A 19,955-nucleotide genomic window follows, 5' to 3' on the forward strand; every position below is an offset into this window, starting at 1 on the left:
TTATGAAGTTTATGTCCTAAGATATCTTTTAGTATCCCAAGAGTCATGAAGATAGTCTGTTTTCTTCTCCATGATTTGCTTCGCCCTTCATATTTGGGTCCTGTGATCATGATGAACACCTTGTGCACTGTGTGAAAGCATCAATGTTCAGAGACTTTCCCTATGGAGTTACTTGTGTAGTTGTTGAAAAGCCAATGACCGTATGTATTATGGGTCTGCTTCTGGACTCTGTTCTTAATGCACTGATCTGTTTGTCCTAACTCTAATATCACACTCTTGATTAGTAATTTTAAGCAATTCATGAAATCGAGTAGTGTTTTCTTCCAACCCCATTCCCCCATCCCCCTTCTTCAAGGTTATCTTGGCTGTCCTGGATCTGTTGGATTTCCATATATATCTGCAAATTTTTATAAGAAAGCCTCACGGGATTTTTATTTCATTGGAATCTGGCTTCGAGAAATCAATTTGTGGGAAACAGATCTTGACAGTATGCAGCCTTTCAATTCATGAATATATTTATTGCAGCGTTCTGTAGTTTCAGCAACGTTTTGTAGTTTTGTAGGGTAGAAGTCTTACATATTTCTTGTTAACATTCTAGGTATTTGACTTGTTTGATATGATTACAGATGGTAAGAATTTAAAATTTAATTTGTTGCTAGTATATAGACAATATGACTGAGTTTTGCCACATTTCCTGCAAAACTATTAGTTCTAGTAGATCAAGCAAATTCTTGTTAAACTTCAGGAAGTCAGAGAATGGGAAAAGTGTTATGTAATTGAGAACACATCTAATTTTCCAGAATAAAAAATGATTGTCTTTGTATACCTCTGCTCACAGTTGCTGCCTCAGAAACACTACCTTCTGATTTACTTTCTTCTTTAAAAAACATGTAATTCTGGAGTTCAGTCTGCTTTTGGTGTATTTCTTGGAAGATGGGGAGAGCACCAAACCTACAGAACTTCTCTTTTCCAGCTAAATGTAGACTAGGGAAATCAGGACATGGCCTACATGCTGCTCTTCACTTTACTATTTTTTGAGACTGCCAATTAGAACAGAAAGATGTTAACATGAATTGGGATTAGAATAAGGTGAATACATTTGAGAGATTCAGATTATCCTTGTCACATTTATGAATTCTTCAGTGATCCAATAATAATCCCCTTTTCATCTTTGGCTTTCTTTATGATTCATTTTTTTTCTTCCCAGTTTGACTTATTAATAGTGGTTAGCATACAGCCTGACCTACAAATAGATATAATGACTAGGGATCCATTTTAACTTCAAATAAATCAATGTAAGGCACAACTATTGAGGAATATTTTATATTTTTCAAAGTATGTAGGAATTCTTTAATTAGAAAAATAAAGGCAATGGGAATATCATCAGGTTCTAAAAGTACCCATGAATTAAATCACTCACATCCCCCTCTTAAAAAACAAAACAGAACCTTAAATCACATTGCTATTAAGCTTTCTTACAGTAAGAAATAAGACCAAGCTATACTAGAGTATAAAAACCTGAAATTCTGAGCATGAAAATAATTTATTAGACATCTGGTTTATTCAAACATAGAGGCCTAATGAAGACAGAATTAACAGAGCTCATGGAGTGGGGCGGGCGGGGGGAGGGGGAACCAATCCAGCACCTACTTCACTGCAAATTTCCTGGGGACAAAATTTCTGCATTCTGTACTACAGTCTCACCCTAAAGCCTCCACATGTGCTTCATATTCTTGATACTGATTAACTTGAATAGGAGATGAGAAACTTTCCGTGCACTCAACTTCACAAGTAGTATTAGTGACAGAACTTTCAGAAACATTCTTAGGCACAACAAATAGCACTGCCTGCAATGAGAGTCCTTGATAATCAAAGAAAAGAATGTCACTAAATATAACCTTACAAATAAGGAAATACACTTTTGCCAATGAACTGCTTTACATATCAGAAAAAAATGTCACAATGAGATCTTTTATGAAATTAACTCAACTTTTAATTGATTCTGAAGTTATTTTGTGGTATTAAAAATCAGAAAAAATAAAATGAATTTAACCTAAACGGAAGAAATGCAGGACTAATGTGGAGCAGTAGCTGCAGTTCTTCGGTTAACTCATTAAAACAAGGTCAAACATTTTCAGTCAAATTTTATTAAAAAAAAAAAAAAAAGGGCAGCAGATCACCATTACAATTCAAGAACCTAATCTAAATATGCACTTGACAATAAAGCACATCTGAGTATGGAGTGAAAAAAGTTTTCCAAAAAAACATCCATTGTATCCTCTCTAAATATCCAAATAATCACTTCTGCAGGCCTTTTGTTGAGTGGAATCATAAAGAACTGAAGATTTATTGCTGTGAAAATAAATCTGTAGTACAGTAGTATGAATCTTGGGTATTAAGCATAATCAGCTGAATCAAGTTAAGAAGTTCAAGATCTAATAAGAAATTTGTATGTGAAAGTCTACAAGCCAGTTGACCCAAGAGCAACTGAGAGATCTAACGTGTTCAGTGAGACCAGACATTATGTTAAATCTTCATTCTTTGAAGGCAATTAAAAATTACAATTCCAACAGCCCATAAACCAAATAAAAAATTGAAGAAAGCAATTAAAACTATGTTCAAAGAGCCTTTTTTTTTTCAGCTCAATTTCAGCACCCCAAGGAAAAAAAAAAGCATCCATGACTATCACAGATGAAAATGAATGTCATTGGAATCAGTTATTTTCCCCCACTGAGGTATAAAATCTATATAGAAATTTGATACTATACTATAACAAATTGTACTTCTCATAGTTCTGTTTTAATTTCCTTTAAACCCTGTTTAATATATTCTTCTTAAATCGTAAAAATGTTGTTTTCATGATTCTGAAACTGGTTCCAGTTCTTTTTCACTTATTTTTATATCAATATTTAATATACTGGTTACCAGTTCTAATCAGAAAAAAAATCTTGGAAATCTCTTCATTAGGATCACACGTTCAGCAGCAGTTACTGACGTGCAAGCAAACTGTACGAGGGGCAGCTCTGGAAAGCACATTGTGTTGATTGCATCATTGTCTGAATATTCTTTACCGTGATTCTTGATGACTCTTATGACTCTTTCAATCTTGTAAACATCAGTGTGCACAGTCTCGCTACTATGTAGTTTCACGTCCTTTGGACAAGAAGGCTGGTTCACAGCTAGTGAAAAGCGAGAGGAGTCTAAGTTTTAATGGCTGATAAACCTTACATCCCCGGAGGAGGAAAGCACTTTTCCTTTTTTGCTACTTAAGAATGTGGCAGAAATGTATGCTGAGGTAGCCCAGTCAATCCTTATTTTTTTTCTTTTTTCTTTTCTTTTCTTTCTTTCTTTTTTTTTTTCTTTTTTTCTTTTTTTTGTAAATTTGGTCTCAGAATATTTCTGGAAGGGTGACATTTCGAAGAAGCCACTGCTGGGACCGGCTTCCATTGCAGTCTCTTATGCTGGGCACCTGGCTATCCTCTTCTGTGGCTTTATCCAGGCACTGATTACTGTTCACATGCTGCAGGGTTAATTTCTGAAAGTGACAGAAAAGAAATCTTAACATGAAAGTGAAAAATAAAATTCACACATCTCAACCATCATTTTTGGTAAGACTTAAACTGCTCTGCAGAAAAGCGTCTACATAAAGACCGCCGTAAGAGCTATGTGGGAGGGAGAAAGGCACTGGGGTATAGGGGGTTATGCTGAACTTGAAGTAAGATAACCAAAATGCTAAGTCCCAATTCTGCACAAGCTCTAAAGCACTGGGAGAAATTTCACTTTTGTGCTTCAGCTTCCGGGGGGGAAAAAAAATCAGATTAGTGGTTCCTAATTTAGGATCCTCAACCTATTTTCAAAAAGCTATTTCAAAATCACTTCACTTCCCTGTGATAAGGCTGTTCAAATTAATTCTGTGATTCCAAACCTCAAGTTCTTAGCAACTCAGGTCCTTTAGAATACTCAAAATCTTAAGAGATTGTAAGACTGATGAAGCAGCCCTTAATAAATGGCTGAGAGATGCAGCTATATAATTTTCTATGTTCTTGTCTGTGCTACGGATCTGATGCTGTCATGTTGATTTTGAATATTTCAAAACGTCAGGACAGAGGAGGGTTAGGAGTGATTAGTGTAGGTCAGTTCATTTGTTACTCAAAGAAGCAGCGTAGGAATGTGAATTAAGCATTATCCTGTAAACATACAACTATAAGGAAATGTAAAAAATGTTTACTAACACACATTTATTTGACTGATACTCATCCCTCTATTTTAATGTAATTCTTTTATCTGGAACATGTCCTTTTCATGGGGACTATTGTCACTGTACTCAGAAGAGGACCCAGTTGGCACTGACTAGTCTCCAGAGAGAAAAAGCTTGATGAAGGATAAACAGTTGACAGCTGTAACCTTTGAAGGAGAGGATAAGAGCTGTCATTTTAACTGCCTGAAGTCTACTTGTAACCTAGAAAAGATAATTTGCTGGCTCTTGCCCTTTATCTCTAGATATAATTGGATCAAAATCTGCAATTTATTCTAGAAAGGACAGTTACGATCATCAAAGCACGAGAACCTGGTGTCATGAACCAAATGTAATATAGAATATAAGTAAGATGAAGATAGTATGGGACTGTGCAAAGACCCTTGGGTCTAGAATTCCAGGCTTGAGATACTGTTACATCATTTTATCTGCTCTGTGACCAATAATCTTTAAATAATCTTTATGTAACAAAGGGTAAGTTCCATTCTGGGCTGCAGTGTCTCTACACCCATAAAACAAGGCCCTGGGTTTTATTCTAGGGTTCCTTTGGAAGCTAAGACATCATGACTCCCTGGAACCCGGCTGGTTCCAGGGAGCATGTGGGACTCTTGATCTTGGGTTCTTGAGTTTGAGCCCCATGTTGGGTACAGAGATTACTTAAATAAATAAAACTTAAAATATGTCAGTAATTTATTTTTTTTATTTCTCTAGCTTGCTGTGTTTCTGACCGATGGAGGCAGGACAACACTGACAGGCTGTCCCAGAGCTCCCTGTGCAGCTGGCGGAGTGTGGGCAGCCGCAGCGCGATGTGACTCCTCCCTCTGCCCAACTCGGGCCTTATCCCTCTCCTTTTTACAGGTGCTGATCCAAAGGCTGCTGCCTACTAAACACTGTGAACACTAAACTTTATCTGAGTCTGCTTCTGGTAGAACCCAGCCTGCAAACTAAAATTTTATCTCAGACAAGACTCTGTGCAAAGAGCTCCAGACGGTTTAAAATTTTACACTCATAACTGCTGCTTTCTAAATCCCCTAAACCCACTTTAAGCTCCTTAAATTTCTAACCACATATCTACTTCTGGAATACTAGGTGTGGTGGACTGCGTAGATCATACACAGGCTACAGGCAGCCATTCCCACTTCTGTCTCCCTCACACCAGCGACACCGGAACCCCAATGCCTGTTTAACCAGCCTCCCTTTCAGCTGGTGGAGGGGGTGTCAGGATGAGATAAAGTTCTGGCCCATAAGACAGCAGACTCTGCAAGGGGAGGTCCAGGAGAAGCTCTGGCTTTCCTGATAAAGAGCAAAACATGGGGTAGGGCGATGTCCCCTCTTCTCTTTCTTTTCCCTCGAGTTGGGATATGAGGGTAAGAGCTACAAGAGCCATCTGTGGCCACAAAAAAGGCTAGGAATATGCAGCAAAATTATCCCTCACACCACTGTGCCACTGAATCTCTACCCCAGAAGCCACTTACTTCCACTCATTAAGAAGAGTAAGCCTATATTTGTTCATGCTACTATAAACAGGTTTTGTGTTTCCTAACAGACTGTCATTTTTCACTGAATGGGAGATTTATTGATTTTTTTTCAAAGATTATTTTAGAGAGAACATGAGCTGGGAAGGAGGGGCAGAGGGATAGAATATCAAGCAGACTCCTGCTTAGCATGGAGCCAGCCTCAGGGCTCGGTCTCACAAGCCTGAGCTCACAACCTGGACACTTAGCAGGAAGGGCGCCAGGTGCTTTAGTCAGTTGAGTCACTGTGGGGTGCCCCTGGCACGAAGCATCTGAGGGCCAAGAGGCTGCACAGCCTGTAGTGCTGGAGCAGCTGTGCCCAGAGCGGCGGCAGCCCATGCCCATGACCAACCCCAGAACAGCCGGTTCAGGCCATTTCTAACAGTGCTATTAACTGAACTCTTATATTTAGAGTTACTTTTACCATAGTTTGACACCCGGGATTTATAAAGCACAGTCTCTGCCCTCTAGGAGTTAACAGTGGAGAGAAGACTGGAACAGAAACAAGTACAAAGCAGTTGAGCACGACAGGTCAGGGAGGATTGGAACTAAAAGAGAGGGAGCTGATTTCTAGCTGGGCTTCAGGGAAGCGATGTCAGAGCTGGACCCTCAAGATGGAGTAGGATTTGTCAGAAGCAGAGGTTAACTATATGATCTTCAGTGCAGGTACGAGGGTACAGGGCATGTTCTAGGAACAGTAGGGCTGATGACTGAAGCAGCCCAGGGTTTGCATATGACATGGTCATATGGCACAATCTCCATGGAAGGGGAAGAAAGCAGCAATGGAGTAATCCAAGCAGATGGAGAGAGAGAAAGCTAAGAGAAGACACTAAGCAGTAGTGCATCTAAAGCCAATGGATAAAAGTTAAAATCTCATCTGTTCCCCAACAGTAAATGCTAACAGAGAAGTTAGGGGAAAAGAGACAGAAATGGTCGTGGCTTTGCATCCAGGATCTGTTTTGGTAGTGTCAGGCTGAGGCAGGAGCTAAGGCTGGAGAACCAGAGGCATGAATGTCAGCCACTCACTGTGATATAACACAGGATGGATTATAGAAAGTCAAGCAGGAGGAGAAGTCTTTCCTAACATGAGAGAGACAACTGTAGGTGCAGAGGAAAAAAAACCAGAGTAAGACCTACTGAAGATTCTGGAACTGGTTCCAGAACTATAAAGCAAAAGCACAAGTTGGGAGGTTAGCCAGGTACAAGGCACAGGAGAGAGACTCACTGGGCATGCTTTGATGGATTCTTCATGCACCTCCGTGTGAGTACAACATACAGTGTGTGGCAAGTGGGAGAAGTTCCAGAGGAAAGCAAAGATAAAAAGTTTTGTTATATGTCACAGAACAATCATGAGCCAGAGAATTTCATTATTTAAAGCTCACCTCATACTTAAGTGTTTAATTCAGTAATTTAAACAGGCTCCTCCTGGCTCCATTTCTCCCATGCAAGACAACAGAGCTTGAGGACAGACAGAAGAAAGAGTGGCTATAATGGCAACAAGGACCAGAACTGGAGGCAAGGCCAATCACCAGGGAGATTATAAAACCTGTCTCTTTTACTTGGGTTGTTTTTCCCATCTGTCCACTTTTTTTAAAATTTATTTTTTTAAGATTTTATTTATTTGACAGAGATCACAAGTAGGCAGAGAGGCAGGCAGAAGGAGAGGAAGAAGCAGGCTCCCCGCTGAGCAGACAGCCCGATGCAGGGCTCAATCCCAGGACCCTGGGATCATGACCTGAGCCAAAGGCAGATGCTTAACCCACTGAGACACCCAGACGTGCCACCATCTGTCCATTTTTAGAGTGTAAGAACAATCTGATACATATTCAAACTCTAAGAATTAATTCTTTTCACTATAAAGAATTCCTTCTTTTAGCTACAAAACACACTTAATTTCACTCCTATATGCAACTGACTAACTTACCACTGGATCATATTCCCAAAGTTGGTTGCCTTTTAGGTGGTGGCATTTGAGCATTGTGACTGGGCCATTAAGTTTAGAGACATCCAAGCAAAGGTCATCTGTTCTAATTTCTTTGTTGGCAGTATAAGAGAAAACCTGAAAAAGATGCACACATATAAGCTTTAACACTGAAAGAAAGCAGCCAGTAATCTGGAAGAAAAAAAATATTTCAAGATTTTTTTGAACTTGAGTAATGTAGTATTAGGAGAATGACTCAGAAAAGCTACTGCTAATTTTGCACAGAGGAAAGAAAAAATGACCTTGAGCTCTCTGTATACACTGAGTGTATTGTCAAGAGCTGTCATCTGTTTGACTAAAAAGGGCAAAGTAAATCTCATGCACAGCAATGTAAATACAGTTCTCACAAAGGGGCCTTTTACAAATGTTTCATTTAAAAATAATCATTAGATTAAAAGCTCCCTTCTCCTAAAAAGTCTTTATTATTGTCTCTTCATAGGTAGGAAAATATTTCCTGAATGATGTAATGAGATAAAAGGGGCATAAGATTAAAACAAATCCAAAAATTATTCCTTTTCAAGCTTTACTAAAATACTCACCTGGTTACCTCCCATACCATGACAGTTAAAAATTCCAACTTTTTCATTCTCTTTTCTGGCCATGTTATCTAGACACTGATTTGTTTCCACATTTCGTATCTATGGGACAATAATGAAAACATGGAAGTGAGAGGTAAACTAGACAAACACATACACAGATATGTATGCACAGTAAGGTCTGAGCTTTCCACTACACACACACAGAGCGGACCGGACCAACAGCAGGATGCTCAGCGGCCTTGTTGCACAATCAATCCTTCGAGTTCCCTCACATTCCAAGTTCCATCTTGATGACTGTCTAGGAAAGAGAGGTAAGAGACGTCCTCTTGGGTAAGACATCTGGTAATCATCAGGATGTCTAATGAAACCGAGATTCTAAATTATCAGGGATCCTTAAACTAGAAGACTTGATGTAGGAAGAGGGGGATTTCCTCGTTAGAGTAGATACTCCTAAACATAAATACAGTCCTGACGTTCCCCCTAACCGGGCAGGGGAATAACTACTGACGGGATGGTCTGGAACCCTGATACAGTACTTCCTGTGAAAACTGTTCTAGGACGCACCTAAATTATTTGAAAGTAATGAGGATTACAGAGGGCATACAGTAATTATAAGTTTGTTTTAAAGTGGATTTGGCAAGCAATGTGGTTACCTCAGCTCAAGGCCTGGGCAGGGAGAAATGTGTCGAATGACAAGGCAGACAACCTCCTGTGTTGGCTGTTTGTGTTAATGTCTCCAGTGCTGTCTGGTAGAACTTTCGTTGACGATGGAAGTGTTCTCTACTTGTGCCATCCAACATGGTAGCTACTAGCCTGTGTGGCTATTGAGTACTTTATTATATTTCTTCTTTTACTTCTTGCTATTGGGCACTAAATATCTGGCTTGTGTGACTGAGGAACTGACTTTCAAATTTTATTTAATTTTAGTTCATTTAAATACAGCCAGTGGTGGCAAGCAGCTACCACACGGGATGTGCACGACAGATGCGGACACAAAGGCTAAAGTTTTCCATGGTTTGAGAGGAACTCCTTGTCAGTGATGGGAAACAATGTGCACACACGCTAATGAAGCCAAGTTACCACATCCTTATCCCTCTGTGAAAGGCACATAAAAGTGCCCACTTCCTGTTCATACTTTCTGGAATTAGTAGAAATCTTAATGGATCTAAATTATTTCCAGGAGGAAAGTTAGCAGGCTAATGGTCCTTTTTATAGGATTTGTTTATGTCTGAGTAACACATCTTTCCTTACAGAGCCAGGCTTGCCAAGGAGCCAAACCAAAAAGGTCCCAAGCACCATGTACAACAGGTGAGGAAAACAGGAAATGGGAGCTTTCCACTTGGATCACAGCAACGTCTGAAATACAGTGGTCAGGGGGAAAGGGGTGCATTTCTGAGGCAGGTGGGCAGGAGTGAAAGTTTGGGGTATGGGGACCTGCAGATGTGGGTTTCTTTCCCTACTCTAGCATTACTAGCTACGAGACCGTGACCAGTTTGCACTCTAAGACGGTAACTCCCAGAACCATGATCTGAACAAAATCATCCAGCCAAGCGTTGACCTATGTGCCACCATACAGGGGGGTTTTGTGATCAAATATGTCTAAAAATTACTGGGTTAAACATTTAAATAGGTTTTTTGCTGAAGGACTTCTCAAAGCAGTTTACTATACCGTGACTTTTGGTAGGGGTGGGGACGGGTGGTAGAGAAAGATGTTAAGATATAACAAGCAGCATTTCCCAAACATTTCTGATCACAAAATCTACTTCCTCCTCCCCCATCCCCTGCCTTTCTAGTCGAGCAGCTTGGGGGACATTCGACCTCAGTATTCTTTAGAACACAGTAACTGGGAAAGCTGTAAGAACCTCAGTTTCTCATCTGTGTAACGGGTACCAATCTCTCCCAGATTTGCCGAGGGCGCTCAGTAAGGTAACACATGCAGAAGCCTAACAGAAACTCACACGTAGAAGGCCCAGGATAAATGTCAGGTTTTCTTCCTTATCCACACATTCAGCAACTCATCTATCATTACATCTATCATTATAATATGGAAGTTGAAAATAACTGTGAACACACTCATTCCTGGGAACAGACAGGAACCAAGAGCCTAGGTTTCTTAGTTTTTGCTTATTCTCCTCCAAAAGGTGGAACAATACAGACAATTAAAGATTTTTGGAATCTCGTATAACGGAATCTGGATTCACTTTTTCCCTCTCGGCCATAAGAGAAATATTGGTTGGATATGAGAAAGAGTATGGCTGTTAATGGTTACGAGCACAAGCTCTCAAGCCATGTTGTCTATGTTCAAATTCCACCTCTTCCATTTCGCAGCTGTGACCTGAGGATGTTGTTCAAACCATTTAGGTATGCCTCAGTTTCCTTACTGTCAAGTGGAGATAATAGCACCTATATCTCATAGTTTTGGTTTGAGGAAAACATAAAGCACTCAGACCGGCACCTACAGAGTTCATGCTCACTACATATCTTAGGGTTGTTAGATCTGCCGAGAGAAGCCATGGGTTAGTCCGTAAGACTGACTAAGCTGTCAAAAGGTCTGACTTACTTGGTTTCTTTGGTTGTTTATTTTATTTATCGCCTTGATTAACAGTTATTAGATATCACAAAGAAACACATCTACTCAGTTCCAGATTTTATAGCAGCTATGAGAGTCAGACTTAGTGAAGGTAGAGACTAAATTCCTACCTCTCATTCCCTTTTACTCTAAAATCCTAGGATTTCAGGATTCTCCAGACTAAATTCTCCAGTCTAAATTCCAGTTTTTAGCACAGTAAAGCTCATGTAGCTGGAGTTATGATCCCAGCATGAGATCCCCAGCTGCACTAGGGTGGGTGCTTAAGAAAGACCCCAACCCCAAAAGTTAGAGCAACTCTATAGGATGGCCTGATCTTAAGGGCAAACAAGCTTAGGACCATCTGCTTTGTTAAAAAGGCAGTGACAAGCAGGCCACAGATGATAAAATCTGTTTTTAAAAAGCCAGCTGTTAAGAGGCAGGTAAAGAACAAACTTGCCTTGGCAATCATCTACTGTGGGTTAGCTCTTTATAATACGCCTGTATTCTGGCCCAGCGAACAATGCCTAGGTATTATCCAAAATTGGGTCAATTCAAGAGGAAAAAACAACTCCTTCTCTATTCTAAAGGCAAGGTATACTCACAACTATATGGTCAACTAATCTTTAATAAAACAGGAAAGAATATCCAATGGAAAAAACAGTCTCTTCAAAAATGGTGTTGGGAAAACTGCACAGCAACAATGCAGAAGAATGAAAATGGACCACTTTCTTATACCACACACGAAAATAAATTCAAAACAGATGCTTTTATCCATTTCTAAACGTGAGGCAGGAAACCATCAAAATCCTAGAGGATAACACAGGCAGAAACCTCTCTCACTTTAGCTGTAGCAACTTCTTACTAGACATGTCACCAGAGAGAAGGCAAACAAAAGCAAAAAAATACTGTGACTTCATCAAGATAAAAAACTTCTGCACAGCGAAGGAAGCAATCAACACAACTAAAAAGGTAGCCAATGGGATGAAAGAAGTTATCTGCAAATAACATATCTGATAAAGAGTCAGTATCCAAAAATCTATAAAGAACTTATCAAATTCAACGTCCAAAAAACCCAAATAATCCAGTTAAGAAATGAGCAGAAGACCTTAGAGGCTGGGGGGGGGGGGGGAGAAATGGACAGAAGACAGGAATAGACACTTTTCCAAAGAAGACATCCAGATGGCTAACAGACACATGAAAAGATACCCAACGTCACTCATCATCAGGGAAAATCAGAACCACAATGAGATACGACCAGAATGGCTAAAATTAACAACACAAAAAACAGGTGTTGGAGAGGATGTAGAGAAAGGGGAACACTCTTACACTGCTGATGGGAATGCAAACTGGTGCAGCCAGTATGGAGAACAGTATGAAGGTTCCTCAAAAAGTTAAAAATACAACTGTCCTATGATTCAGCAATTACACTACCAGATATTTGCCTGAAGGATACAAAAATAGATTCAAAGGGATACATGCACCCCCATGTTTAAAACAGCATTATCAATAGCCAGACTATGGAGAGAGCTCAAATAGCAAATGTCCACTGACTAATGAATGAATAAAGATTGTGTGTGCGTGTGTGCATGCGCACATGCGTGCACTGGAATATTAGCCATCAAAAAGAACGAAATCTTGCCATTTGCAACAACGTGAATAGACCTAGAGTGTATTATGCTCTATGAAATAAGTCAGAGAAAGACAAATACCACAGGATCTCACTCATGTGGAATTTAAGAAACAAAACAGATGAACATATGGGAAAGGGGGAAAAAGGAGAGGGAAACCACAAGAGACTCTTAATGATAAAGAACAAACTGAAGGTTGATGGAGGGAGGTGGGCAGGGAGACGGGCGAGATGGGTGATGGGTATTGAAAGCACTTCTTGTGATGGGCACTGGGTATTGGATGTAAATAACGAATCACCGAATTCTACTCCAGAAACCAATATTGCACTGTAGGTTACTTAAGTAAAATATAAATAAATTTTTAAAAAGGCAAATTACAGGAGCAACTGCTATAAATCTTCCCATGGTACAGCCCCCATATACATTCCATGGTACACTGAAAATTTTGATGGCCAATATTCACCCTCCCACAAACAACCCCCCTTGACCGGAATGTGGCTACAACAAAGGGAACAGTCTCATTAATGAAGCAAGAAACCGCATACTCATCTGCTTGAGGATGAATTTCTTAAATGACAACAAAGTTCAGAGGCGCTCGAGTCAAGCCTGAAGTAGCCTCAGTAACAACTAAGGGCGAACAGTAACCTGTACTCACCCTGGCATGGACTGAATAGTTTCACTCTGACTCACCACTATTAGTCCCTGGGCTCCCCTCTGTGATGTATTTGCTCTCTGACACCCTACTCTACATCACTTCCTCGTTCCCTACCTGCCCCCCCCAATCAATACCCTCTCTTCACTTTCAACTGACAATCTTCTGTTCAATAAGGAAACAAAAGAATCAGAAGAGCTCATACTTCCACCACAACTACCTGCTTCTACCCTCAATTCAAATGACCCTAACATTTGTCCCCACTCCCTCCACCTTCCTTTCTATTTCAATGGATGCCCTGCCTTCTCATCCTGTCCCCCACCATGATCATCTACTAAACATGACTCCTACAATCAATGGCTCTTTTTTAGCAAACAACCCCCCCTTTCCTCCATATTCCTCTTTAGCTACCAACCATTTCTCTGCTCTTCTTTAAACAAAATTTCTTACAAGACTTGCCACAATCGTGATCTCCACTTCTTCGAAGCCACTAGGGATTTTGTCCCTACCAATCACCATGGGAACCCTATGGACACAGTGAGATGGTGCCTAATGACAGCTTCTCCTTTGCCAGTCCAATGGCCAGTTCTCTGCAATAGTCTTTCTCAACAGCCAACCACTTCCTCTTTCCTGAAACACATCTTTCACTTAGTCTCTGGGATACCACTCTCTTGGTTCTATTTCAGTGGTCACTCTTCTCTAAATCTTTTTGCCTAATTCCCTCTCATTTCATAAGTTCTACATTGTGGAGTTTGGTATGGCTGGATCCTCATTCCTCCCCCCTCTTCTCCATCTACGTTTGGTCTTCCCCAGGCGATCTCATGCAGTTTTGTTTCATATACTGATAGTCCCTAACTTCAGATCTCCAGCCCCAGTCTCTCACTCAGACTGAAGATTTGTAAATGCAATGACCTACCCTGTATCTTTATGTGGATCCAATTTAACATGTCCCAAACTGCCCAACTGAATGTCTCTGTGCCTCCTCCACAAGCCTTCCTATCTTGATAATGCCAACTTTCCTTCCTAGTATCTCAGGTGAAAATCTTTTTTTTTTTTTTTTTTTTTTTTTTTTTTAAAAGATTTTTATTTATTTATTTATTTGACAGAGAGAAATCACAAGTAGATGGAGAGGCAGGCAGAGAGAGAGAGAGAGGGAAGCAGGCTCTCCACTGAGCAGAGAGCCCGATGTGGGACTCGATCCCAGGACTCTGAGATCATGACCCGAGCCGAAGGCAGCGGCTTAACCCACTGAGCCACCCAGGCGCCCTCAGGTGAAAATCTTAACACAGTCCTTCACTACTCTTTCCCTTCACCAAGACTCCAGCTCTACTCTTGTCCCCTCATAGTTTTGCTCAATAAAGCAATCTGTTCCTTTCCCAGTGAAGGTTTGCTTGGCTCTCTCTGCCTTCCCATCCTCAGAATAAAACATAATGTACTTACTGTGGCCTACCAGCTCTATGTTATCTCACCTTCGGTATGTTTCGACCTCCTCTTCTACTACCCTCCCCACCCTGGTTCATCCCATTTCAGACAACGGGCCTCTGCTGTTTCTGGAACGCGCTAAGTACACTCTTATCTTAGGGCCTTTGTACTTGTTTTTCCCTGGGCCTGAAATGCTCTTTCCCCAGGAATTCATATGACTTCCTTATTCACTTCTGTAAATTTCTGCTCAAAACCAAAACTCCTATGAGGGGCCTTGTCCCAACAAAAACAGCAGCAATACTCAAGCCCGCCAGCCATTCTCATTCTCCTTTGCCCTTAGTACCGCCTGCTATACTGTGTACTTTAAATAGCCAGCTTCCTCCATAGACTACAAGGCTTGCAAGAGCAGAGACTTTATTCCCTGCTGTATTCCTTGTATGTAAGATAGTATCTACAGTAGATACTCAAATATTTGTTGAATGCACGGGAAGACTGAAGAAGTGGCAGCCTCTTATGGAATGGCGGGGTTACTTTCCCTGAGTGTCAGAAAGGTTCAGCCCCGGGATGAGGCCTGCTGTGGCCCTCTCCACACATATCATTTGCTGCTATGACTTACATTATATATGGTCTTCCAACTTTGCTTGTCAGTTCTTCAAAATTTATCTTTACTTCTTTCATTTCAGGTTAATTAACACCAGGACCTTATCTTTAGGAATGTATGCTTTCAACTAAATGGGTCAGTTTGTTAAAATAAGAAGTCTGCAGAAGACACTAAAATATTGAAATAAGAGTCCAACCCTGTAAAGTTAGGAGCAGAACATTCTTATTTTAATAAACTGCAACACGACAAAAAATCAACAAGATTTCAAATTAGGAGGTAGACGGTGTTAACCGACAAGAACTTTCTCACACTTGAGGTTATGTAATTTTAGTATGAAGTGATTCCCTTGTTGGATGTTTAACATCCACTGCTTTTGATGAATGAGAACATAAATAACCACATAGAATATATATATTTTACCTCTCCCAAAGAGAAATAGTGACGTGGAATCTGGGAATCAGGATAAATATTCTCTAGGTACCAGGAGAAAGGTTTGCATTGTAGTTTGTGTCTTAAACCAAGTCTTGATGATATATCTCCATAATCTACCTTTGTAACACCTGTGGAAAGAAATAACTGACTCTGAATTATTCATATTCTATTAAGTAACAAATTTATATTTAAACATTGCATTTAACAAGCCAGGCAAATGGGAAAAGGGGTACCATTTTGGTGATGTGACCATAGAAGTGATATACCATAAATCCACTGTCCAAAATAAAAAACAAGGAAATATATTTACATGTGTTTTATTTTTTTCAAAGAAAAATTAATTTTTAAAAAAGATTTTGTCAGGGAGCGACAGAGAGAAAATACATGCATACAAGCAGAGGGAGCAGCAGGGTCTTTGCCAAGCAGGAAGCCCAATGCAGGACTTGATCCCAGGACCGTGGGATCATGACCTGAGCTGAAGGTGGGTACTCAACTGGCAGCTATCCAGATGTCCCGAAAAATTAAATTTCTGTGAGAATTAAATACAATGCTTGTATTACACACAAATGTAACTTTTCCTAGGCTCAGAAGACTTTCACTTATGTGAAGGCAAAAATAAGAATCAAGATCTCTTTTGCCCAAATATTAAGCAGAGCAACTGTTTTCGGGAAGGTTTCTCTTGCACAACTCACTGGTGTGTGAACTGTGACTTGATGGTACTGTGGTAATGAAAAAACGAGGCTGGAATGCTAACAATGTCAGGAAGACTTAGGGCTGTGGAACCACTGTTCCCACAACACCCTGAATGGCAGAGAAGTTCCTGGACAGAAGTCCCATGAGGCATGCTACTGTGCTCTGCACTGGCCCTGAGAGACTCAAATTCTCATACAAATGTTCCACATTACAATTAGGTTAAAAATAAAAGAGAACACTTGTAACACCTGGGCTCACAGTAACATCTGCAATACAGGCCCGGACAGCTTCCTGTTACTAACACAGCAGGCTCTGTGCTGGCCACTCTGTACACTGTGTGTGATTTCATTTCTTCCTTATGACAACCCTATGAGGTTGGTGCTTTGCCTCTTCTCAAAGCTTTTCTACCCCCTTCTTACCTCTTCTAAGATGCATTAGGATCAGGGACAAGAAAGTTCTAGTCTTGTCTTTTTTTTTAAAGATTATTTATTTATTTATTTGACAGAGAGAGAAATCACAAGTAGGCAGACGTAGGCAGAGAGGCAGAGAGGGAAAAGCAGTGTCCCCACTAAGCAGAGGGCGTGATATGGGGCTCAATCCCAGGACCCTGGGATCATGACCTGAAGGCAGAGGCTCAACCCACTGAGCCACCCAGGCGCCCCTAGTCTTATATTTCTAATGCAAAATGCTAACCTGGAGAAATTATATAGAAGAAATTCTTGAACTCATCCATCCATACTTCTGCAAGTCGTCTGTTATTTTTATTGATAATCTGTCCTGTGCCTCCTGGAAACGTGTAAGGTGTGGCTTTCCGAAACACATGTCCAACATGTGAGCAGGTGACGATCTCTAAAGTCCCTCCACATTGCCAGATCTGAAAACAATGATGGTTTATTTATTTATTTAAATTTTTTTTTTTTTTTTAAATTTGACAGAGACACAGCGAGAGAGGAACACACACAGGGGGAGTGGGAGAGGGAGAAGCAGACTTCCTGCTGAGCATTAGGGAGCCAACCATGTGGCTTGATCCCACGACCCTGGGATCATGACTTGAGCTGAAGGCAGACACTTAGTCAAATGAACCACCCAGGTGCCCCTAAGTTTAAATTTAAATTCAAGTTTAAATTTTTTCTGTAGTATATGCATGGCTCATAGTCATGACCATGACAGTGAGGACACGGTTTTGACCATGGATTATTCAGCCGGAGTCCTATCTGTTCCTCCTTTTCCAAACTTGTCATAGCCTGTACAATAAACAGATCCTAGAAATATTCACTTGGACAGTTACAGGATACTGTCATCTTCATGAGAATAAAAACTAAAAATGGGTAAAAGAGGGATCAAGTTTGGGTTCATATTCTTAGTTTAATGAAATTATCCTTCTGCTCCTTTCAAAATGCATTTTTCTGTAAGTCAAGAATCGGTTATTTATAATTGAAACAGATTTTGAGAAGTTCTAATTCTATTAAATATTCAGTCTCTCTATTTTAAAGTTCCCTCAGGATCACAAAGTGATAATGGCTGGATGGGATTTCTAAGATGATCTAGAGTCCAAACCTCTCCTTTTCGAAGAGAGCAAAGTAATCCACTAGGAATGAAGTGACGTAGCTGGTTTAGGTTACAATGTAGTTCAACGTGGTTTGCACTGTAAGTTGTGTGTTTCCGGATGATTATTTCAGAAATACGCAATGTCACTTAACATGTTGATTTTAGTCAATGTGAAATACTGGGTTTTATATAAGGTTGACCGGGTTAAATTAAGTTGGAGCAATTTCAGAATTCTTTTGCCTTTTTCTATTAAAAAATGTAAAGCCGGTAAAGTGACCAGGTTTTATGTAAGCAGGAATAATTTTCACAACAGAAGGACAAAGCATATTACAGAAAGTGAAATTATGTTTTTGGCAGTCAAGTACCATAGTAGCATATAGAAACTACATATTGTTTTTTATTTTTAGAGCTTGAATTACTTCCTTGAAAATAACAAAAATTCAAAACAACTAGGGAATCTTGTGTAAGTTTTACAGTTTAACTATTAAGATCACTGATTTATTGGTTTAAAATACAGTTTATAAGGAACCTTAAGAGTAATACGAAATTTTTATGAACTGAGGTTTTTGAAGTCTGACAAAACTCACACTAAATTCAATTTTTATTTAGAGCTACATAATATGAATAATTAAAGTATATCTATATTTAGGGTTAAATAAAAGATTATTTTTTTCCCAAAAGGAACTTACCCTAAAGGAAATTTCTAGGTTTTCTCCTCCCCAAATATCCATTCCGGCATCGTATGTTCCAATCTCTTGAAAGTAATCTCTGTCTATTGAAAAAAGGCCTCCTGCCATTGTAGGTGTTCTGAAATTCAATCATAATACTATGCTGTTAATTTTAAAAATTTAAAATTTATAATAAGTTTTTATTTTAAAAGTTATTTCATTAACTGTTCAGAACTAGAGAACAAATGCTTTATCTTACACTCTTCAGAAACTTTCATAGGGACCTAAGGATTTTCTGTTTTTCTGCCATGTTATTTGGTCTTCAGACATGCTGACTGTTGGGCCTACCCTCTGTCACAGCTTGTGCCCTGAGAGCCTTCTCTGCCCCATCGCAAGGCCTCTCCTGCTTTCAGTACCTTTCTGGGTCCATAGGTCCTGACTAAGCTTCCATCTGAAACTCCTTAAACAGAAGTTAGTTATCATAATTCTCTTCATCTGACTGGGTATCTTCCCATAGTCCCTAGCAACTACACTGACTATATTAACTAACTATACTGACTAGACAGCCAACTGGATTTATGTTAGCAACTCTAACATACCAGGTTCTAAAGTGAGGCAAATACTTCAAAGAGGTAGACTGCATAGGGTGAAAACACTGACATCCTTTTCCTAGTAGATGAGGAGTAGAGAATACAATCAGTCACTCCTAAGGGGACTGTTAGCCAGATCAAGAATGGTTCATTCTCTACAGAAGAGGGGCCCAATTCATCAGAACATGGCCCAGAGATGTAGAGTGGGTGCAAACAGGTGGAATTAAGCAGAGAAAGGATAACCAAGGAGGACTGATGTAAATGAGTATCAATCAACCACTTGATTTCCATGAAGGATGAGCATGGAGAAAAATGGACTCTGACTAGAAGAAAACAAGTTCCAGGGACAGAGGAGACAATGGTGATCACACTTCAGGATGAACTGTCACTTCCAATTCCATGCTCTAAAAACAGACGGATTCCATGCTGTTAGAAGGGCTGCAGCATGTGCCTTTCCAGGACAAACAGTCATTTCCACATAAAAGTTAGGACATACATGGATTTTAGAAGAGAAAAAAAATGAGAAGTCTACTATGTTAGAAGTCAGAGGAAACAGGCCAACACCCAGAGTTACCATTTAGTACCAGGGTTTCTTGACCTAGGTTTTGAGAAATCTCTACATTTCTTAGAATTGTATGCTCAACCCGCTGTTTGTGCGTGTACACTTTCCCCCTGTTAGAAAAGACTCCTAGCTTTTATCAGATTTCTCAAAGAAGCCCACCATCTACGGAACGCTTAGGAACTCCCGATTTAGGTGGTTATTTCAAATGTCAGCAAATCCGTGGACAAGTACCTTTGCTATAGGAAAGGACTTAGCATAGAATTAACGAAATTCTCCTTAGCTTTGCCGGAACAGGACCCAA

The 19,955-nt window shown here is 40.0% G+C and overlaps 1 protein-coding gene across 2 annotated transcripts in view; it reads right to left on the reverse strand.

The window, feature by feature from the left end:
• Positions 1 to 1,307: 1,307 nt before the first annotated feature.
• GALNT1 (polypeptide N-acetylgalactosaminyltransferase 1) overlaps positions 1,308 to 19,955 on the reverse strand; it is a 123,787-nt gene continuing 105,139 nt past the window's right edge. For both annotated transcript variants that reach the window (XM_059140899.1, XM_059140898.1), the window contains 6 exons: positions 18,524 to 18,641; positions 16,980 to 17,160; positions 15,582 to 15,721; positions 8,290 to 8,388; positions 7,694 to 7,828; positions 1,308 to 3,535 (listed from right to left, as the gene is read on the reverse strand). In XM_059140899.1, coding sequence (XP_058996882.1) covers positions 3,389 to 3,535; positions 7,694 to 7,828; positions 8,290 to 8,388; positions 15,582 to 15,721; positions 16,980 to 17,160; positions 18,524 to 18,641 — 820 coding nt within the window. In that variant the 3' untranslated portion in view covers positions 1,308 to 3,388. The remainder of the gene's footprint in view (positions 3,536 to 7,693; positions 7,829 to 8,289; positions 8,389 to 15,581; positions 15,722 to 16,979; positions 17,161 to 18,523; positions 18,642 to 19,955) is intronic.

Source organism: Mustela lutreola, chromosome 11, assembly GCF_030435805.1.
Source record: "Mustela lutreola isolate mMusLut2 chromosome 11, mMusLut2.pri, whole genome shotgun sequence".
In the NCBI taxonomy this organism is placed as follows: Eukaryota; Metazoa; Chordata; class Mammalia; order Carnivora; family Mustelidae; genus Mustela; species Mustela lutreola.